The sequence below is a fragment of the Camelus ferus genome, chromosome 34 (genome assembly GCF_009834535.1).
Source record: "Camelus ferus isolate YT-003-E chromosome 34, BCGSAC_Cfer_1.0, whole genome shotgun sequence".
NCBI lineage: Eukaryota > Metazoa > Chordata > Mammalia > Artiodactyla > Camelidae > Camelus > Camelus ferus.
The window spans coordinates 18528676-18545549 of NC_045729.1; the positions used below are offsets into that span (position 1 = coordinate 18528676).

At 58.0% G+C, this 16874-nt stretch overlaps 1 protein-coding gene across 1 annotated transcript in view; it reads left to right on the top strand.

The window, feature by feature from the left end:
• Positions 1–16874, top strand: part of CRACR2A (calcium release activated channel regulator 2A) — a 96192-nt gene that overhangs the window by 34992 nt on the left and 44326 nt on the right. Inside the window, 4 exon segments of the mRNA XM_032473054.1 lie at positions 70–320; positions 5000–5111; positions 6202–6385; positions 9747–9893. Of these exon segments, the coding sequence (XP_032328945.1) occupies positions 87–320; positions 5000–5111; positions 6202–6385; positions 9747–9893 (677 nt within the window). The 5' untranslated portion in view covers positions 70–86.

A 16874-nucleotide genomic window follows, 5' to 3' on the forward strand; every position in this document is an offset into this window, starting at 1 on the left:
CACCCTCTCCCATCTTCTTCCAGCACCCCCCCACCATCCCCACTCCTCTCTCTCATCTTCCACCTTCAGGTTCTGGGAAGACTTGGATGGCTACCCCTGACGGGAGAGTGGTTTCCAGACCCCGGAGACCTGGCCTGGGGAGCCAGGGGAGCCAGGGGAGCGAGGACAGCCGGGGACCCCTGGACGACCGGCCACGTGAGGAGACCCAGGGGGCCCGGGAGCTGGCACTGGCAGAGCTGGCCATGCTGAGGAAGGCGCAGGAATTCTTCCAGAGCTGTGATGCCGAGGGCAAGGGCTTCATCGCCAGGAGGGATATGCAGGTAAGAGGGGCCCTGGGCTGGGCCTGCCCACCCGGAAGACCAAAGGGCCTGGGTCTCCCTCTGTTGGGTTGGGTCCTGCGCCACCTGAGGTGACATCCCCTGGGAGCCAGATCTTCTAGGTTCCTTCTTTTTCTGGTCTTTACTTTCTGTCAGACGAAGGGTGGGGGGGTTTCTCTGTCTGACTTGGTAACTCCCCAGGATTGCGGGAAATGGCGATAGAAACATAAGGGACTTAAGTAAGACATGGAGAAGAACTCTTTGGAACAAAGGCAGAGAGGCACTGACTTGTTGCTTCATAGCACAGCTCTGAGCTGTGCCCAAGCCACTCCCGCGAGGTGCCTCGTGTGTCCCAGGGATGGGTGCGGTGTTGGACCCACAGCCTGGGAGGAAATTTACATGGTACGTCATTTTCATGTCTCCCCAAATATTCTTCTTTTGATAGTCTTTCAACCCTTTAAAAATGTAAAAGCCATTCTTAGCTCCCTGGCTGTACAAAAAGAGACACTGGGTCGGATTTACAGTGCGGGAGTGTGGTTCGCCCACCCCTGGTCTGGTGCCTCTCCACCACCAGTGCCAAAAGGTTCCTCCCAGCGTCTTCCTTAAATCTCTCATGCTGCAGTCATGATTTCACCCCGACGAGAGTGAAGGAGGCACAGGTCCCCCTCAGAACACTGAGACAGCATCTACCCCCCAACCCCCAGCCCTTCCATCACTCGTCTGTCCAGGGCATCTGAGGAGGGACACACAGCTGTGGTACAGGAGGGAGACTCACGATGGTCAGATTTTGTTTTGCAAGTCCGTTTTTTCAGAGGACACTAAAGCTGGGTGGTGAAAGGTGGACCCTCGTTAGTACCCGTCCCACCCCTGCTCACTGTGCGTGCCGCGCAGCCTGAGCCGGGAGGTGGACCTCGAGACCTGGATGGAGACGGCGGGCCTGTCCCTCTCTCCCTGCCCCCACCCCCGGGCGGGGTGCTGTTCAGGCTGCTCCCTGAGTCCTTCCCCATCCGGTAGCTGCGCAAATGGGGGGAGACCTGAGAAGAGAGGCAGCTTAGCCCACGAGTGAGCCCGGGACCGCTCCAGTTTTCAGTAATTGGCCCCCAGATGCCCTTCTGCCCTTGAAACTCATTCCCAAAGTCTCACTCCCTCTGGAGGGCCAGCCTCAGCGGGTTGTGGGGAACTTTGACAAACCCCTGTGAACTCATAATGGTCACTCCCAGGCCTGGGGCCGTGGTGGTCGGAGGCGGTGGTCTTCATGGCAGGACCCCCTTTTGATTCTCTTTCTAGAAAGAAAGGAAAGAGAATTCGCGTTTATTGAGGGTCAACCCTGGGCCACAAGCAGGGTGCAAATCAGCACTCTCCCCAGATCGACGCCAGTCAAGCTGCCCTGAAGCCCACTCTCTCATGACGGCGGGGAGGGCGTGGGGAGTTTAAACTGTTAAGTATACACTGTTAAAGAAATCGTCTGTGTTTGACTGGCTGGGAGCGAAGTCAGAAGCCTCAGGTCCCAGAGGCACCAAGTCAGCCTCCCTCCCTCGGGCCTCGCCTGGTCCAGGCGGGAGGAGCGGCCCGGACATCCCACCAGCGGGTCTTGTGCGTCCGCGGCCTTTCCCGCTCCCCGCTGTCGTGTTCTGAAGTTTGGAGAGGTCAGCTCTTCCAGCTGAGGAACTGCATCAAGAGAACAAAATGCCTTATTGAAGGGCCGCCTCTGCTGGAGGGGGATGGGCTGGAAGGAGATGTGGGAAGAAGCTGCTCTCCTGGAACTGACCCTGGGCTCCCCAGCGAGGCCCCCATGCCCTTGGTTCTCCTGGCAGAACCTACAGACCTCTGCCTGCCGCCATCACCCGACACGTGCTGCTGTGGCCGGTGGCCAGTCCCCGAACCCGCTCATCACCCCCATTCTCACCTTCGGCTCCCAGCATGGCCTCCCAGGATGGAGGAGAGCTCAGGGCATTCGTGCACACCCAGATCCAGGCACCAGGAAAGGCTCTTTAAGGTGGAGGGTGGCTCTGAAGGAAAGGGAGGCTGTGGGCTGGGTTGGGGGGTCTGGTGGGAGGGGCGGCGGAGAAGCAGAACTGGAACAAACCCACACAGAGCTTGCCATCCTTTGAGAAAGCAGCGAGATGGTGAGGCTCCTTCCCTGGTGCTCCTGGTCTCTTTCCTGAGTAACGAAAACCCACTTGCAGAGAACTGGCTCCCAGTCATCCAAGAGGCAGTGGAGAACCAGCCATCAGAGGTGATGCTCTGGGCACCAGGCATAGACAGCCAGCCGCCCCAACAGAGCAGGCACCACAGGAGGAAAAAGGAGCAGGTCCCTGGAGCAACCTGGAGGCACTGGAGCTGGGCTGCCCTGAGGCCAGGGTGCAAGCCCCCTGGGCTCAGGCTCCATGGCCAGACATCCTGCTACTGGACGGTGGACGGTGGACGGCGGACCCTGACCTGTGTGTGCAGAGTTTGGGCAGGGGGTTGAGGGTCTTCAGCTCCACCTGTGGCCCCTTGGACCTCACTTCCTCCTCCACAAGGAGCCCCTCTGTGTGCTCCTTGGAGACTGTTCCTGGCAGAACCGTGGTGAAGATTGCTTTGCAGGGAGGGGTCCCCCAGAGAAGCAGAGTCGTGGGCTGGAGGGTCCCGAGTGGGAACCAGTCCTTCCTCAGCGGGTCAGAGGGACATGGCTGGGCAGGTGGAGGGACTCCTTCAGCTGAGACAGGAAGATGGGGACAGATGGGCGGGGATCTCTGAGGAAACCTAGAGCCTCGTCAAAACTTTCCCCTGACTTTTTAGGGGAGTGTAATGATTACCTACCAGTACCGAGCCCTCCCCTCCCAGCGCTCCCTGTGGGTAATTCTGGGCTTGGCCCAACTGTTAAGAGCCACCTGAGCTGGCCAGCCAGCCCAGCCTGGCCCTGCCTGTTGCTGTGAGTCGTGTTACTGGCACACAGCCGGGCTGTGTCCCCCACTGTTCTGTCCACGGTGGCTTCCAAGCTGTAACGTGTGAAGCTGTGACAAAGACCGAATGGCCTGCGAAATCTCAAATGTGATCCTCCTGGCCCTTACAGCAGACACTGGTCGACTCCTGATGTAGGTTAATAAGAAGGCTCTTGAAGAATTTTGCAGTAAATCGGCCTGAGTTTTAATCCTGAACCTGCAACTTACTAGCAATGTGAATTTGTGTTAAGTCTCTTAGCCCCTCGGAGCTGTGAACTTTTTGTAACTAACTCCCAGCGTTAGAAGAGAATTAGCAAGCATGTATATGTAGAGCTCTTGGCCCTGAGCTGGGACCTGGCAATCTCTCCATAAATGCACACTTGTCGGGCAGGGGGGCCTTGCACCCCGAGTATTAACCCAATCCCTGGTGTCCCGGGATGCTTTTTAAACTGTGGTAAAATACACGTAACAAAGTGCCTGTCGTCAGGGTTCCACGTTGTAGCACGGGCCAGAATTTCCTCTCCTCTTAGGGCTGGACACGACTCCACTGCACCCACTGACCACGCCTCGTTTATCCACTGGTCTGTCGGTGGCCACGTGGGTTGCTCCACACCCTTGGGTGTGAATCACGCTGCTACGAGCAGGGGTGTGCATATACTCTTCAAGTCCCTGCTGTCGGTTTTTTGGGGTACATACCCCAAAGTAGGATTGCTGGATCCTATGGCAATTTTGTTTTTAATATTTTGTGGAGCCAACATGCCATTTCCATAGCGGCTGCACTGTCTTTCTGGGACTTCAAGTGCAAGTCATCTCTCCTGCCTCAGAGATCACGAAGGGCCATTTCTGCTGGGGAGGGCACCTTCCCCTCGCACCCAGCTGGTGCCGCGCCGGCTTGCGTCCAGTCTATGTGAGTGGGGGCGGGCTTCCTCTTAGAGGGCAGTTGATAATGTCTAGGGACATTCTCGATTGAAATGACTGGAGACGGGGCTGCCGCTGGCACCTCCTAGGTTGTGCCCTGGGATGCTGTTAAATATCCCATAAAGCACAGGCTGGATCCCCCCCCCCCCCCACCGCCCACCAAAGACTCGCCATCTCATGATGTCAACAGCGTGGATGTCGAGGGGAACCCCAGGCCCCGCCCAGCCGTTGGCCTGAACCAAGCAGGTCAAGGCACCAAGCAGGATGAAGGTAGATCCCACCTCTGGGCCTCACCTCCCCGTCCTGGAGGTGTTCGGTGTGGCTGAGCTCTGCCACAGGAAAGAGAGTGGCTGGTGCTGGCTCAGAGGTCTGAACAGGAGACTTTGGAAGTCTGGAAGGAGGGAGACTTTAGTCTGGATGTAAAGGTGGGTCTTCTAATGACGCATTTGAAGCTATGCATCCATTCGCTTTAAGCTGCACGAGGTCTGTTGCGGGCTGGTGACCAGAAAGGCAGAGAGTCTGGCTGGGGCCCAGGGGGAGACAGCACTGTTCCCTGGCTCTGGGAGCCCGGCCCTCAGCGCTGCTGCTGCAGGACTGTTTCCCATTCCAGGCTCTGGAAAAACACCCAAGTTACAAGACCTCACTGAGCATCACCAGCGGGGCCAGATGGTGGATGTCCCGCTATTCAGAGGGGGAGAAGGATGCTGAAGTGGTCTTCAGAAGCTGCTTCTGGCTTTTGGAGGCCGGGGCCAACTCGAGACACTTGTGGGCAGAAGGGCCAGCCTGGGGCAGCCGTCCGGGAAGAGCCGTGTTAACCAGTGGGGTCTGGATTGTTTTCAGAGGCTCCATAAGGAGTTGCCCCTCAGCCTGGAGGACCTGGAGGATGTGTTTGATGCCCTGGATGCTGACGGCAATGGCTTTCTGACCCCAGAGGAGTTCGCCACTGGATTTAGTGAGTGGTGCCGGGCGCCGGGGCCCTGGGGAGGGGCCTCCCAGAGCTCTGTGAGGTGCACCCCTGCCTCGCCAGCCCCTAGAGTCGCTGTAGCAAAGCTCCTGCTCCCTGAGGTGTCCAGGCTGTGGGTCCTCTGGACCTCGTTTTACGCGTCCACCTCTTTTTATGGGGCTCATACCACTGCCCCCTCGGGGGCACTGTCACTGCTGGGTCCCCTCCTGCTGCAGAATGGCAGGGAGCAAGCAGAGACACTGGCGGAAAGCTCGGCATGGGGGCGGGGAGGGCTGAGATGGGATTGCCAGCCTCTCCTTTTCTGCCGAGATACCGGCAGATGACAGCGACTCATTTCGTTCAGAGTCTGGCTGAGTTGTCCAGGCTGAGGGACACCCGCTTTCAGAGGAATCTATAAAGGGTTTGAATAGACCAGTCGTGCCCCAGGTAACCAGGAGGAAGAAGAACCAGGAGATGCATGAACGAGATAAAGAAACCATGTACCCCCTCAGAGCAAATACTGATCAGACAGTGATTAGAGCAAACGCGGGTCAGAGAAGTCACCAGGCCGGTTTAGCCACACATCTGTCTCACACAAGGTGCCGGACGTTTCCTGAGAAGTATCTGCGTTTCCTGAGAAGTATCTGCGGCCTTTCCTGACCTTCAGAAATTTGTCACTGACTCATGAACGGGAGGCACAGTGGTACTGGGGGCACTGATGCTGGGAGACGGCACGGAGCGCAGGCAGCCAGGCTGCTGGAGGGCACTGGAGAGAAAAGTCTCCTTTAGAGAAGGAATCAGTGAAGAGACAAGTCTAGGCAGACTTTAAAGGATTGCGAACCACAAAGGTGCCGTGGCACCTGCCATGCCGTCTGCCCTCCCCAGGTCGTAGCCTCTCCACCAGACTCTCGTGGGAGTAGGAGAGAGACAAAAGCCAGAACACGGCATCCAAGGATCTTTGCAAGGGCGGAGGCTGGGGGGGGGGGTTCCCCTTTTCTTCCCTCAGCTGGACCTCAGATGATTCCTGGCGGCTGGGAAAGCAAAGGTCCCCCTGGGTGAGTGTCGCCCTAATCCAGACCCTTGTGCCACGCTCCCCCAGGTCACTTCATCTTCAGCCAGAATAAGCCAAGTCAGGAAGACGGAGGGGAGCCGGCGGCCCAGCCCCAGGAGGAGAAGGTGTACCAGACCGGAGGGGAGGAGGACCTGGGCGGCATGGACGAAGACGAGGAGGCGCAGTTCCAGGTGCTGATGGACAGGCTTGGAGCCCAGAAGGCTCTGGAAGAGTAAGTGGTGACGGTGGTCTGGGGGATGGAGCCCGACTTCCTCATCTGTTCCGTTTCGTCACTGAGGCTTCCTACGCGCTCGGCCCGGCCCCAGCTCCTTGCTTCCGGCCGGGTCACTCACTCCACGCAGCCTGTCCTTGGCCATGACCTGTCTGTGTTTCGGGGTCTACGGGCTCTGCTTTCTGCGTTATTTTCACGGGAAACACTCCCCCGCTGTCCATCATCAGCACGGTCCTCAGCTCAGCCCGCCATGCTCCCTGAGCGGTGCTCACCCGTCAGAGGGCTGTGCCAAGCCTTGAGGGTTTTCCTTGAGTCCTGCCTAAGGCTTCCTGTCACCATCAGCTCACCGGGTTTCCACCTCCGCTGGGTCTCTGGGGCTGCAGTGCGCCCTCCCCGCACCGTGCTGTGCTCCGGGCAAAGGCACCTTACGTGGAAGCATCCACACATTGGATCCCTGAGCCAAAGCCCACCTGTTCAGGCAGGTGGGAGGGGACCCAGTTCCGGGCAGCTCGCCACCCGGGCCATCAGCAGCTCAGCTGAAAACGTACGTGCCTGGGACTTTAAGCAAAAGATAATACCACCCCCTTTTCTTTTCTTTTTGGCAAAAAAGCGTTCTGGGATAAAGAGACACATAGATTCAAGCCCAGACATTTCAAGTAAAATGAAACAAAGTGGTGTTGTATCTGGGGCAAGCACACGGCGGCCTGAGAAGCACGCAGTGGCCTGAGAAGCACGGGGCGGCCTGAGAAGCACGCAGTGGCCTGAGAAGCACGGGGCAGCCTCGGCCCCTTCCCCGCCGCCCTTTGCCTCTTCCTGCTGGGGCTCTGGGTCTTGGGTTGGGTGTGTGTTTCATGAGGAACTGGAAAGGCTGGATTATTGGAGCTGATGTGCCCGAAGCTTGGGAAGAGGAGAGACTGAGGGGCGGGGGTGGATGATGAAGAGGAAGGAAGAGAGAGGGGCCTTCACACGGCACGCAGGCCAAAAAGTATGTGCAGCTCGAGAGTCTTTCCGCAAACAACACGACAGGTTGTGCCAGACTTGAGATAGGCCGGCAATAGCCCTTACCAGAAGGGACACCTGACCTAGCTTCTCCAAGGACAGTGACCTCCTGGAGGAGGGGGCTGGAGCGGGCGGGGTGAGCCAGCCCGGGGGCCATCACGAGTCACAAAAGAGGGGCGCCTCTGCTCGCTTCCGGGCACCTCACCGGGGGTGCTCCGAGGACGCCTGTCAAAGGCCTGTGCTGAGCTGAGCCCACATGAGATGTCCCGGCACGGAGGCTCTGGGCAAGGTTCCAGGCGCGGTCTACGGAAACCGACACACAGAGGACGGGGCCCAGAGCCACCGCTGTCCTCAGGGAAGTGAAACAAGAGGGAAGCGGGCCCCTGGGGGAACCAGTCCTGACCGCAGGACCGCAGATGAGGGGACAGGCGGCTCTGAAGACTTCGGAGGTCTTTAGAGATGTCACCGACCGAGATGGTCTGTGTGTTGTGCTGGAAGCAGGGCGATGGACAGCCTAACCCCCCAGAACCCCTTCTCACCCTGCACCCCATATCCTCCCATGAGGAGTGGCCTGCATGTGGCCCAGGCGTGGCCCAGACGTGGCCCAGACGTGGCGGACTGGCGTCTGGACTGCCAGCTCTTCCCGGTGGTCTGGTTGGCTGAGGGATTCAGCAGCTTATGGGCCTTGGCTTATTTTTCATTCAAGATTGAAAGACTTGTCCCTTCTCCAGAAATTCCCAGGGAGGTGATGTGGCCATGACCAGGTGGTTAAAGAGCTTTGGAAGAGCGTCGGGTGGATCTGCAGATTTCACTGGAGGCTCCAACAGGAACCTGGGAGGTGGGAACAGACAGGCCTGGGCCAGCAGGGTGGATCCTGACCCTAGAATGCGTTTACTTCACAACAGGCAACCTGCCACAGTGACGGGAGGTCATCCTTGTGTCTCCCTGAGACCCTTTTGTCCCTGAACCCTTTGCACCACCTCCGTCACATCTGCAGTACAACAGAGCAGACAGCCACACGTGTTCTGTGTGGGGGAAGCGGAACTCACTCTGGGAAGCAGGGAGGCTCTTTACCTCCCCTTGTCTTGCTTCCCAGATTCCGTCATGCCGTCCAGTCCTGTGCTAGCTTTTCAACAGATGATAAATACTTATTGGATGGAAGGATGGATGGGTGTGTGGGTAGGTGGATGGATGGAGGTTCTACACAGGTTGTGGATGTTTGGATGGAATGGAGCTCGGGAAGGAAAGCGGGATGGAGGGGTGGTTGGATACATCAGCTAACTAACCGGAGGTCGGGTCACTTCTGCGTGGGCCTCTCTCCGCTGGGTGCAGAGTAGTGTTTCTGCCCCAGGCACGCCGCTGGCATGCCATACCAGTATCACTTCTGAGTAAAATGTCTCACATATAGTGCTTGTTACACAAGCACAAAGGTTTTATTCTTTATCCTGAGGGTCCCTGCTTATAACCACCTTCAGATCACAGTGGTTTCAGAATTTAATGGAGTGCAGATCATATCGCTTTCTGGCTCAATTTGATCACCGGCTGTAGATTGTTGAGTTTCTCCATAGAGGGAGAGCAGGGCCTGTCGTGTGCGGGGCCCCCTCGTCCCTCCCCTCGCTGATCTGTGTGGCCCTTCGTGTCTCTGCTGCCGAGTGTGCGCACACGTGCCTGTTGGGGGTGCAACTCTGGGCATGTCGCTCTGGCTCTGTCTCTCTGCCTGCCTCCTTCCCTCCGGACTCTCTATTCGTCCTTCCACGTGTGCACACACACCTCTCAGACTTGCTCCTTCTCTTCCTCTTGCCTGCTGGTCACGCCTGCTGCCCCCAGGCCCCTGCAGGGCGCTGCGTCTTCCCTTCCCTGCCCCGCCGTGACAACGGCTTTCTGCCAGCCATCGGATGGCACGTCTTTCCCTCTGAGCTGCAAGGACCGTCCTTCTGGGGGCCACAGGCTCTCTCCTTCAGCTCCATGCGTCTGTCCTTGCCCACGCTGGGCTCCGGTCCCTCTGTTTCTTTCTGGCCTCTAGAGGTGCTCCCCACACAGCAGTGCGGGCTCAGCCCCACCAGCCCCTTGAGGGAGACAGCAGAGCGGAGGCCAGCACGGGACCAGACAGGCTCCCGGCTCCATCACCCACCAGCTGAGTGATCTGAGGCCGCCCTCTTCACCCCCTTCCTCCATCTCCTTGCCTGTAAATGGCGGGGATTGGCAGCACCAGCCTCTCAGGTTCCCAGAGAATCAAAAGAGGAAACACGCATGAAGGAGCCGGCGTGCGGCGAGCTGCTCCGGCCGTCAGTCTGACACCTGGGCCTGTTTCCGGGGCCCCGTTTCCGGGCCCCCCGCGCTCACGCTCCCTTTTCTCCTGCAGCGAACGTGACGTCAAGCAACTCTGGCTGCAGCTGAAGAAGGACAAACCTCACCTGCTGTCCGACTTCGAGGATTTCCTGACCAGAATCTTCTCGCAGCTCCAAGAAGCCCAGGAGGAGAAGAACGAACTCGAGTGCGCCCTGCAAAAGTGGGTACCCGTCTCCGCCGCCCTCGGCACGGGCGCGTGGAAGCCGGAAACACCTCTTTGGTCTCACGTTTGGCGATGCCGCCTTATGGCCGTCTGCCGGGGTGGGGCCGGGCCCTGTGGCTGTCATCACATGTACTTCTAAGCCCTCGCTCACGTTTGTTGGGCCCTCACCGTGTGCTAGACACTGTCCTGGGTACCTGGTCTGCACTAGCTCATTTGGACTCTCTATCATTGTCCCCAGTTTGCTGATGAGGAAATCGAGGCTCTGAAAGCGTGAGTAACATGTCCCAGGACGCACAGCGTGCGGGTGGCAGAGCCAGGATTCAGTCAGACAGTCAGGCGCCTGAGACCCATTAGACACCACTGTACGTGCCTCTGGGCAGTGAGGCCCCAACGCGCCGGCTCTGCCCGCACGATCCGGAGGGGCCCTCAGCCGTCCTGACCGCTCCCTCTCATCCCGCTCTCAGTCTCTCCTGCCATCCGCGTTGCCCCCCAGGGCTTCTCCCAATCATTACCGGTTTCTAGGGCTCCCTTGCCTGGATGAGGCGGCGCCAGGCTAGGTGAACACCAACCGGAGGAGGCAGCGCAGGGGCCGACGCGGTGTCGGCCGGGCCCCGTGCTGCGCAGGTGCGGGCCAGCGGGCGGGTGTCGGTCAGCCTGTGGGAATGAGTGTGTCTTCGGGCCCCGTGCCTGTCCGCGGTCATCCAGCCCACAGCACAGCAATGAGTTCGCGTTCTGTGAACCCTGGTGTCACTAAGGATGGTCTGTAGTCCTGAAGCCTCAGCCAAAATGCAGGCTGGTTCAGGTAGAGCGTGGAAGCACGCCGAGGAGGTCCTCTGCATGCCTCTGGTCCCACCTGGAGATTTGCTCGTGTTCCATAAAAATCCCCAATAATTCCAGCACAGACCACTGGCCCTTCCGTGCAGGTGCTTCCTACCAAAGCCTCCTGGGGTCCGCACTGCAGTCTGGGCTGACGTGGCCTTATAGAAAGCACACAGGCCCCTAGTTCCAAGAGAGCTGGCTCACCACATGTGCTCCTGTGTAGACCGCTGTCCACGCCCCGCCCTGAGCTCCCTGTCACCCGGGGCGTCCCCTGCAGCAATTCTAAAAACTTGCTGAGGTCCACGGGGTATACACAGGTGTGGAAAAAGGACCTGTCGGACCCTGCGTTAGGAGAAATTGTGGCCAATTGGTGCTGGAGGACACACGGTCTGGCGAGAGGAGTGTTAGGGACTGTGGGGAGGGCCTCCCGAGGCCCGGCGGGAGGAGGGGTTGAGAGTATGCTCTAGCGAGTCTTCCACCAAGTAAGCCAGGACTCAGACGGAGCCGAGTTTCAGTCTTAGCTCTGCTACTAACCAGCTGTGTGACGTCGGCCCAGTTACTTAACCTCTCTGAGCCACAGCCTCCTCATCTGTCAGACAGGGATGGGAACAGCGTCCGTCTCGGAGAGATGCGAGGACTAGATGTGATGACGCGTGTCAGCATTCGGAACAGCGTTGGCCCACCGCACGTATTCGGTGAATGTTAAGGTCGTCATGTTTATCACTGTTTTAAGTGGGGATGTTTGTGAGTCGTGGAGGATCTGCCTGGCTGATGTGGAGCATTTGGGGTGAAGCTTAAGGACCCCTTTATCCTTCCAGACAGCATGATGTAGAGCTTTGCTACCAAAGTCCAGCCTGGGGACCAGCAGGAAGCTTCTGGGGAATGCGGAGTGGCAGGCCTTGCCCCAGCCCCATTGACTCTGCATTTTAACAAGGTGTCCAGGGGCCTCCTGTGTGGACGTGAGAAATGGGGGCTGGGAATCGGGAGATCTGGGTTTGAGTCATCGGCAGCTTTCCTACCCACTGGCTCTGTGACCTCGCTCTGGTCTCCGGGCCTCTCTGAGCCTTGATTTTCCCACCTGTAAAATGAGGGGCTGGATGAAGTTCTGCCCCTCACCACCCTCCCCTCAGACCCCAACAATGGTCGCCCCGAGGAGCCACAGTGAAAGCCAGGCGGCACCCCCAGAGGGGACGCTTCCCTTGCTGACTAAGGAGGTGAGGGTCACTGTGGCCTGTGGCCCAGAACCCTACCTGCAGGGAGCGCCCCTGCTGACCTGCACTCCCGCAGGGAGAGACCCTCAGCCCTTCCGTCCATCTCTAAGTGGCCTTTGTTCGTGCTTCCATCCCAATTCAATGATGGTTTGAACGTTCCTGAGATGGAAGTCAAGGTCACTCTTGGCTGCATGGGCAAGACTAGCTCAGCCAAGACCCCCAGCTCTCTGCACCCACCCTCCGCAGGCACCCCTGCCGGCTGCACCTGCCCCGGGCCAGCTGACGAGGCCCCCTCCCGGGTGGGGGGCTCTGGTGGGATCCGGGGCTCGCTGAGCTCTCCGGCAGCCCCTTTCCCGAGTGTCCTCTGGTGCAGAACCCGAGACCTGTAGCCACGGGCGGAGCCCTGAAACAGGAGGCAGGAGCACCCCGAGGTCCCCTCCCCAGGCCCTGCCACTGGCCAGCTGTGTGACTCGGGCAACTTGCCTTACCTCTCTGTGCACCTGTTTCCTTGCTGGCAGGGGGAGAGAACGGGATTTTTCAAGCTTTCTGATTGTGACTCACCAGAAGAGATGCACTTGGCTTTGCTGCTCCCACACACGTACACGTGCGAGTAACTGAGACAAGGCCCAGGAAACGTGCTCACGCTCTTTCCGGGTGACCGGCTCTGAGGTTTTCAGGTAGTTTTTTTTTTTATTTATTTAAAATTTTTTTATTTTTAAATTTTTTAATTCTTATTTTTTATTGAAGTGCAGTCGCTTGACAGCACTAGAGTCAGGTGTACAGCAGAGTAGTGTCTCTATGTTCTCTTCTGTTAAAGGGAAAAAAAACAGAGTGGTCACCTCCTGCTCCTGGGTTACACCTGGACCACATACCCTTAGAAGTCCTTGCAGCTCCGAGGTCAGACAAGAAACCAGAAACCCCAACAGGGCGCAGAGGGTTTGAGTAGGAGGCTTTCTGGGTGACCCAGGGTGAGGCTGTGTGATTCTGGGGCATCTCCTAGGAGACAGGTCTGGGGGTTTGGGCTTGTTTGTGGGAGGGGCGCGGTCTGGCGGGGAGGGGAGAGAAAGGACGGTCTGCGGAAGGGTCTGATCGGGCTGGAGTCGGGGGAGTCCTGAGGACTCTCCACGCGTCACCCAGGCGCCTCCACAAGCTGGCCTTTCAGTGCCAGGGCCACTCCGTCAGGGAATCCATGCTGGCCTAGGGAGGGTGACGAGGCAGGGCGGCTGCGACCCGCCCAGGGCTGGGCCCCAGGAGGACGGTCCACGTAGGGCTGCACCTCGCACGGAAGGGGTACTTGCTCTGTGCCAGGCTGAGTTCAGCCAACAGAACACAGAGTCACCATCTTTGAGGAGTTTGTGATCAGACCGATGGGCAGAGCCGTCAAGATTCCGCCGCGAAGCTGACCGGGAAATCCATGCTGTTGAGACTTGAGGCAGCGTTGCCACTGGCAGCAGCACCCAGGCTCCCTCCTCCTTTTCCAAACCACACACCTTCTTCTCCCACAGGACCCAGAGAGATGCCACTGACCTGGGGGCAGTCCTGTCCCCGGCTCCCCTGCCCCCTCAGAGTTAGTTTCATGGCTGTTAGTAAGGTCCCCTCAGCTTCCCCCAGGGTCACCTCCAGGCTCTGGGAGGGAGGAGGACGCAGCGGGTCGCATGCTTGGGGCTGACATCTCGAGGCTGATGTCAGGAGACCCAGGCTCCGGGGCGGTGTCAGAAATGGCCCGGGGCCTTCCCTCACTGCTGTGGATTTTCTTTTCTTACCCTGCGTTTCGGGAGCAGGGGAAGGAGGCAAGTCTAGGACCATCCAGCCTCCACCCTCTTGTCCTTTGGGACAGAGGGTTGAGAAAATCTCAGATTTGCGTTGGCATCTGGGTCAGTGTTGACTCTGGTGCGTGTCCACTGGGAAGCAGCTATGGCCTCCTGGGTCAAGGTCAAATGCACAGACCTTGGGCTAAAGTCCAGCTCCCCTGCGGCCGCTCCGGAGTGGGCACATTCCCTCAGCACCCCCACATCCCCCCAGGAGGAGAGGGTCAGATTGCACCCGTGCCACACTTCTCTGAGTCCACCACGCAGAAGCTCGGAGAACCTGACCTTTTACGATGAGAGACGTAGTGCGACGTGAGGAAGAACTGACCCTCAGAATTAGGAATTCCTTTGCCAGAGAAACCACCCTCCCCGTCACCTTCGTCTGGAAAGACAAGCTTGAGCTCTCTGGATGCAAAACCATGCTGTCTGGAGAGTCGGACCTTTGACCAGACTCGCCGGGGGATGCTGGGGCCCCACCCCGGGACGGCCCCGTTGTTGCCTTGGTCTGGGGGTGGGGCTTGAAGTCTGCGTTTATAAAATATCCCGAGAGATTCTGACTTCCGACCAGAGTCGGGATCTGCTGGAGAAGGCGACCTGATTGAGTTCCTCACCAAGACAATAACCCCGAGGGTGGGGGTCAGGATGGATCAGGCTGCCTGGGAGCTCTGAGCACTCTGGAGAAAAGCGCTTTCTAGATCAGAGGCAGGCCCGGCTTAGTCCTCGGCCGCTCAGTAGCCTGGACCACCACCCTAGCCGCCTGGACCACCTTGGCCTTGACAAACCTGGCAGCGCCCCCCACACCCTCATTGGAGTCGGTTCCTCGTCTGCACAGTCTGTCCAGCTGATTCGGGCCTCAGGCCGTTTCTCAGGAGCAGGAGGGGCCCTTCAATTCCAGCCCCTGCCCTGCCGCTGTCCTGCAGCTTTCTGTCCACACTGACTTCCCTCAGCTCCAAGCGGGTGTCCAGACCAGGCTGCGTCTTCCAGCCTGACAGACGGCCCCAGCTGTGACACCCGGGACCCGACAGAGCCCGAGGGCTGGTGTTCGGTGCTGTGGGAGGGGCATCGCTCCCTCACCTTGCCGCCGGGTCGGGCAGCGGTGGGAGCATCGTGGGGATGACATTTGTGGCGAGCCTTCGCTGCATGGTCCTTGAATGTCGGCTTGCTTCAGGATGAGCAGGGAGCCTCGCGTGGAAGGTGGATTCCCAGGTCCCTCCCCGAGGGAGTCTACGTCAGTGTGCCTGGGGAGGGACCCAGGAACGTGCATCTTAGTGCGCGTCCCCAGGGCTTCTGATGCAGGCGGGCCCCAGACCACGCGCGCGCGGAGAAAGGCTGCCCCACTGGCTTCTTCTTCCAGAAGGTGTCAGCCTGCAAGGGGCACTCCCAGGGGCCCTTCCAGCCTATAACTGTGCACCTGCTCTTGGCATGGAAACACGAGGTTCTCGGTGCGGGTTGGTGAGGCTGTGGCTCAGCCACGCACATGTGTTTTTTAATTGGCATGTTATTACCTGAAGCCGAAGCGCGTTGTTAACATCGCCCCGCGAGCAGAGTGAAAGGCGAGGGCTCTGTGCGCTGTTGGCGGCGTGGACATGATGTGTAAACCTGACTAGTGAAAAATGGTTTGCTTTATAGGACAGGATAAAGCTGCAAAGCTGGTTTATACACGGCAGCAAAATCTAATTAGGGAGAAACCATCCATCTTGAAAATCCAATTGGCGATTTTACAACCTTTGCAGAATTTTCTACAAAGTCTTATGTTTTCCTTTCATTCAGCTGTACTTCAGGTTTCTGTGTGTGTGTGTGTGTGTGTGTGTGTGTGTTTGGGTCGGGGGCGGGTAATTAGGTTTATTTAATTATTTTGTTCTTATTTTTTTAATGGAGGGACTGGGGATTGAACCCAGGACCTTGTGCATGCTAAGCACACACTCTACCACTGAGCTAGACCCTCCCAACTTCGTTCAGCTTTACTCTAATCACATGCGCGTGTGAGAGAGAGAGACAGGCAGACAGGCAGAGACGGGGACAGAGAGGCATTAGACAGACTGAGAGAGACTGATTTCGGGGGAACAATAAAATCCCAAGTGGATTTTTCTAGTAAGAGCTTCCTTCTGCTGCCGGATCCTGCAGTTACCTGGAGAAGGAGGCAAGGGGCAGTGTTGAGTCTGAGTCCCTCCTACTGGCCTCATCCCAACTGCAAAGCTGGCGCAGGCTGAACTTGCTTCCGTTTTCTTCTCTGGCAAATAGCAGACTCATTGAGATGTTTCTGGTCCGGGGTCTTCACTCTGTGATCAGAGGATGAGGGGCAGGGATAGGGGAGACACAGGAAAAGGGTCAGTCCCCCATGATCGTGGCCCTCTCCGTCCGGCGGTACAGTCGGTCGGCCCCAGTCCTCGCCCCAGTCCATGCTCGTGCCATGATGGACAGACCCCAGATGGAACTTGGATCACTGCAATCCTAAACACAGACGTTTGGCATTGGCAGCTTTAAATCGAGGATGCTGGGAGGACAGTGTGGTATTGCAGATGGACACGCGACTGGATCGAGGCCTGGATTCTCCCCCTACCCTGGCCCGGGAACCTGGCTGACCACAGACTGGCCACTTTGCTGCCTCGGCCCTCATTCCCTTCCCGTGGGACACAGGAGGCTTTCAAGCACGCAGTCTGTGATGGGAGGGAGACCCTTCCTCTATCTGCATCTGCCTTTCACCAGACTCTGCAGACCAGAGCTAGGCAGGCCAGCCCACTACCCATCCACACAGAAACTCAGAAAACCAGAGCAACAATTCTCCAAGGCCAGTGGCCATTTTGGACTTCTGTCTTGAGTTCCATCTCCTGAAATTTATCTAAAATGTAGACAAATGGCCATTTGTTCTGTCCAAGGTCAAGACTCCACCTTCATTTAGGGAGAAGACGCTACATTTTTCCTGGAATAATTTCAGCATATCCTGTCTGGAGCCTAGAAGCTGGACCAGGTGACTTTCTGAGATCCTTTGTTCCTAATCAAAGGCAAAGCAGAGAGGAAACAGGAGAAAAATATGTTGACCGAGTAATATTCTGTAGCAGGAAGGCCTTGGCCTGTGTGCCGTGAGCTGGAACCCCAGTGGTGCTGAGTGTTAACGCCGTCCTCCAGCTGGTACCTCAGCT